This window comes from Thermobia domestica, chromosome 4, assembly GCF_964235325.1.
Source record: "Thermobia domestica chromosome 4, izTheDome1.hap1.1, whole genome shotgun sequence".
Taxonomy (NCBI): domain Eukaryota; kingdom Metazoa; phylum Arthropoda; class Insecta; order Zygentoma; family Lepismatidae; genus Thermobia; species Thermobia domestica.
In genome coordinates, this window is record NC_137457.1 from 11502240 (window position 1) to 11508239 (window position 6000).

The 6000-nt window shown below is 29.9% G+C and overlaps 1 protein-coding gene across 8 annotated transcripts in view; it reads left to right on the forward strand.

Moving 5' to 3' along the window:
• LOC145683716 (uncharacterized) overlaps positions 1-5676 on the forward strand; it is a 143880-nt gene extending 138204 nt beyond the window's left edge. For all 8 annotated transcript variants that reach the window (XM_081755171.1, XM_081755172.1, XM_081755177.1 and 5 more), the window contains one exon: positions 1322-5676. In XM_081755171.1, the coding sequence (XP_081611297.1) occupies positions 1322-1362 (41 nt within the window). In that variant the 3' untranslated portion in view covers positions 1363-5676. The remainder of the gene's footprint in view (positions 1-1321) is intronic.
• The last annotated feature ends 324 nt before the right edge of the window (positions 5677-6000 follow it).

Consider the following 6000-nt stretch of genomic DNA (forward strand, 5'->3'; position numbering starts at 1 on the left):
GGCACCTAGAGACATATATCAGCAAGTTAGTGGCAATACTACAAACAGCAGGTGCAGAGGAAAGCAAGAATCGCAGAATGATAAGCTTGTTGGAATCAGTGGTAGAAGAATCACAAGCTTATAAGCAGTTTTAATTCATAGAGAAAAACGAAGGGTGAAAGCAATACTTCTATTAAGACAATTGCTAGAATAAAATTTCCGGTGGGAAGAGCATCATATATAGTATTTATGGACCTTGAAAAAAGCTGAGTTGAGTTGATATGATTTAGAGTTGAATGTCTCTTTCAGCAGCGAGTCTATATAAGACGGAACTACTGATTAATGTGGAATTCGAACAATACGAGTTCCCATCGCGAATCAAACCCAAGTCGTACGCTAACCCCTTAGTCACGAAGGAGCTCGGACATTGAAAATTCGTTCGATAATGCATAATGGAAGAACATATTGAAAACTCAGGATGAGGCAGATATAAACTACAAGGAGCAGAGAATAGTATGTAGCCTATACAAAAAATAGAAGTCGACAATTGAGATAGAATGTGAAAGAGGAAAAGCAATAATTCAGAAGGGATTAGGTGATGATCTTTATTGTCATAATTTGTTTTATTCTCTACACTGAGTAAGCAATAAGAGAAATTAAGGACATTCACATCATAGGGATAACTGTTCATAGACAGAATATACACGAGCTTAGACTTCCGGACGATATTCTAATGTTGGATGAGAATGAGAGGAAATTCGTAAGAAGCCTAATTCATATACAACAGGAACTTCGCAATAAATCCAATAGCAATTGGATATTTTCAAGAGCAATGCTAATGTTATGGAAACTCTCACTAGAAAACAATAAACAACCTTACGACTGTTGATGGTGCTTACGTTCATTATTTACATAAACATGTTAACATTACTTTATAATAATATCATCTTTACCAGTCACTTTCATTAAATCCCGGCTCTTATGTAAACCACACAAACAGACGCCACAAGAGGAATTAAGAAACTTGCGTATCGATAAAGGCAATGGCAACAGGCAAGTAAATATGCGGATTGAAATGTCTATAGTTTCTGAGATTCATGATTACTCTTTTATTGGTAATATTTCTTTAGTGCATTCTCCAGTCTTTTTTGTCCAATATTTTACCTACTATTCCTCTCTCCCAGTTTTGTAATAGTAATGTTCCTTCCAACGTCATAACATGGCTGGTTAAAATCTACGTTTTTATACTAAATTGTAATATTGAATTGATCTCAACTATATTCAGACTAATTGTATTAGACTTACAATTAATACTTATAATTATACATTACTCTTATTACAGGTGACAATGTAGGAAGGATAACAGGAATGAAGATACGTTAATAAAAGTGTGCGTAATTTGTCGTGAAAATAACAGATTGAAATATATTCGGTTGTAAATAGATGAGCTTGTATAGTGTCATAATAAAATACATTTAAAGACATGTGTCATGCATGAAGGCAAACTAAATGTGCATTCTTATGGTCTGGTTATGTTTCGGACGGCAATTTTGTATTACTCAGAATCAAATTAGAGGCACTGTCGTACAAAGCCTGATTATCATTTCCGTTAAAAGCATACTTATTCAATATATGTAATATATCAGAACGTAATTAAGATGTAATTATTTATAAAATCTGGAACATCATCTACATATTCTGTTGCCAAAAAGGCAGTTGTGATTCCTGTGATAAATTAGCTTTACAGTGGCTTCATTGTCTGTAAAATATTGGTGGTTCTTCCATTTAAAAATGTAGCCAGCGGTCATTTAGGAAATATAATCTTTAGAAGCATGTACTATTTCGTTAAAGAAAATTCGCATTCATCAATGTCTGCTACAAGTATGACTTGACTTTGAACTATTGATCGTGTCTTTTTTGATCACAGAGATAAGTTGCTTCACATATTTTTATTGAATCATTTTCTTGAGATTATCGCCAAACGAGCACTAAAAATAATAAGGACACAAACCAAGCATTTAAAATAGTTTTACATTTCAAAAATATGTGTTGATGAAAGTTTAATGAAGTTTGCACTACGAAATAAATATACTGGTGTGGAGAAATTGTGTTTGTTTAGGTCCATGGATTTTCTTATTGCCAAAATTAACTTGTGATGGTACGATAAAACTGTCTGAAATATAAAAATTGTAATTGATTTTTACTTGCGAAGTACTTGGCACCAACAAACATAGTCATTTATCGTTTTTCGCTGATAACATGAATGCATGCACCATAAACAAACCTAACAATATCTTTCTCGACATCCTTATCACAGGTAATGTAATTAGATATTATATTGATTATGGTAAACAGAGAAATACAAAATGTTTGCAGCTATGTTCTGGAAATATCAATAACAAAAACAATGAATTAAATACAAATTAAGATGTATCTTTAAAATGTTAATTTAATAGAAACATTGGTTTGTTATACGACTACATATCATTTGTTAAGATTGAGTAGTTGTTTCCAGATCTAGGAAGGAAACATCGTTATTCAAGACGAAATGTTCTTAAAACACCAATCATTAGCATCTAAATTATTTTCCCTCAAATGTAATGACCGTTGCTGGGTTAAACAAGAACAATTTTTGGTGAATATTAATAATACCAAAGGTTAACTAAGACTGTAATCAAGTTAAGGAAATATAATTGGTGATATAGTAAAAGCATGTGTTACTTAATTATTGTGATATATACACAACACCAGAAAATAAAATTCTCCAATTTGTTTACTAAATAATTTCATAATTTCCATTATTCTCTTGGACACAAAATACCATTTATAGTTGATTCTTACCCTTTTAAATTTGCAGAATGAAATATATATATATCTACGGAAGTAATTGCTCGAGAATATATTTCTCTTTCATATTCTAGTTTAATTCCTTCATGATTCTATTATTGTTGTAAGAATGAGAGACACACAGCAGTGTACTTAGTTCTAGTGTTTATTATTTATTAATGTTTGTATACACCGAATAATTTATTATTTTTTTGGTAAGTGACTTGCAATTCGAAAATTCCCTCCTTGTTCAACTGCTTACTATTACATACATATTTAACACACGAGGTGTCAGATTTCACTTTCAGTGGAGAATCCTTAAGATTTGAATGCATTACGAGGACTTGGATTTCAGGTGAAAGCCCAATGTCTCATATGGGATTGATTTAAAAACAAAACGATAAACTCCAACCAAACAAATAATTCTTATGGGAAATAAATGCATTGCAAATTATTTAAATTAACGTAGATTGTAATATTTTGGAGTGTATTTGCGTGATGTGTTAATGTGCACTAATCTCCAAATCCCTGAAAGCTTTCTTATATGAATAGGGTTATGCATAATAATCTCATTGAATAAAAATATCAGTACTTCACGTTTATTAACACGAACATTCAAGAAATTAGCAACAAATGGAAGAGAAGCTCAAAAAACGTTAGGAGATGTCATTACATAGTTATATAATTTACTACAAAAATTCTTCCAGTGAGGTAAGTATTGTAAGTGAAACTCTGATGGCAAAGCAAGAGTATACTTCTGCAATCAAAATTTAACTGGCTGAACATCGGTGAGAAAGAAGATAACTAGGTAGTTTACAGTACCTTGTTAGGGTGAGTTCAACAAGAGGAAGATTTACTTTCATGGTTTATGTATTTCCACGAAGAAATAAATCAATGTTATCTACATAGGTCATTATGGATAAATTATCAAGTATTTAGGAAAAAATTCCCACATTTCCGGTTGCACTATCTGCTTTTCGAGTTCAGTTTCAATTCCATATTAACTTCATGTTCCTGTTAATAGTACGAATTTGTTAAGTTTGTAATCGGTAAGATTATTATTAATAAATCTTGTTCTTTATATCTCTTTATATGTATGGTAATATATATTAACCTCTCTGAAATCAATATGTACTATAATTTACAATTTCAATATCAAATACAAGTAAAATGTTTACCTATAGTAAATGCTGCGAAACTATGATATTACATCTCTCAAAATCACATAAATCACCTGTGTTGACATCCAACAAGAAACTTGTTCAGCATATTAATTCGTAGTGTATTTCTCCGTAACGTTGGAATAACATCCATTTACTTTAGCAAATTTGGCGCAAATTATTCATTACATGAAAAGCATGTGAATATTTACTTCATTGTGTTTTCACTTAACATTTGTATTTCCTAAATCCATAATATATTAATTGCATTTATATTCTCTTCTGTGCACCTATAAAATACGAACTACAACATTTTGTTAGGTTGAAACCTTTTCAAATGTTCAATAAATTAAAATATTTTACTAAATATTTGAGGAGAATTTTCTAAATCGTCTACCAACTTACAATTTTTTCATGTTTGCCAAGAACATAATTTTTTAATTATATATAGAACAAAAATATTTATATGACTTATAATATGTAGTGCTTTTATAAACTCTGGAATGTACACATAGTTCTTTATTTTATTCGAATATTATTTGTGCATAACATTTCAATAATTTATCAAAGCGTGGGAACAATATATTTCAATGTATATCACCCCGTAAAGTTAATGCCAATAGGAATAACTACAAACATATTTTATATCAAGGGTATGCAAGTAATCTGTAGAAAATGCTTAAATATATGTTTATAGAAAATATGTTCAATTGTTAAAATATTAAGTGGGAGATAATTAAAAATAGAATTTGAAAGTTAACGATAATTATAGGTCTTTATATGCAGTAATCCACAGTGAATGATGTCTTTTTAACCGAATTACTAAGGTTCGTATTTTGATTCAAACCTCGCGTTATTAGTACCTTAAAAGTTACTGTCTTCGTCAATTTTATAGTACAAAAAAGTGAAGAATTTTCGTTCAGGCATGTAATTATATGAACTCAATGATATTCACCAAATAATGTTCTATCTTTGGAAAGATGTATTTCATTTTACGATAACAATATTGTAGACTATTTATAGGTAGTGTATTATATATAGGAAGTGTTAGATTATTTATAGGAAGTGTTTATTATAGAAAAAAAACTGAAAAAAGTAATGAGTAACTTCATTGAATTTACAAAATATATTTGCAACAATAACTATCAAAATAAACAGATTTAACATGTAGGATCGTTTCAAAGGTAGAATAAACGGCTGGACATTTTTATTTATTGATTTTCTTTTCATTTATGACATATAGCTAAATTTAATAGCAATTTGAAAATATTGAAAACTAGGCCAACAAATATTTCGGATACATTTGCACTTTCATGTTTAATTTTTGAACAATTTTATATTTTTATTTTATTACTTAAATCTAATAGCTGTACGTATTTGCATTGTTCTTAATCTTCCCGATTTTAGGCTTGCTCATAATCATATTATGCATAGAGTTATGTCTAACTAAACAATAACTGATGATGAACTAGTAGTTCGTTTTGCATATAGAATTCATACAGTGAGTAGGTCTTTTAACTTATATGTCACAGTCCCTTCCCAGCACAAATACAAATTATTCTAATATAACACTTACTATACACTATGTTATGACCATGTTCAAGTAAAGCTGTTGAAAAGTTTGTAAAACTGAAAATAGTCTATGCCTTAGTGTATAATATTTAGAGTAATCCAAATATTGATCTATACAATAAATTTCTCATACCACTGATATTGTTATTCATCAACCGCTAGCATATGTAATTTTTGGAATATGACTTGTTCTTAATTGTGTAATGTCTTTTAAAAAATTTCACAGTTTTATACTGAAATATTTCAGAATAACACTGGAACGCCTGGAACAATTTCAACCAAACTTTGTACGCTGATGAGCTAAGATATGAAAATTAAATCTAGGTAGATAAGATACTTCTTGTACCAAACTGGGTTTGGGGTAAAAAGTGGTGACATGTAAAACTAATCGAAAATCACTGATATACTATAGAATCCAAAGTTTTCTTAGATGAATAGGGACAACTCATGCCGTGTAGGTCCA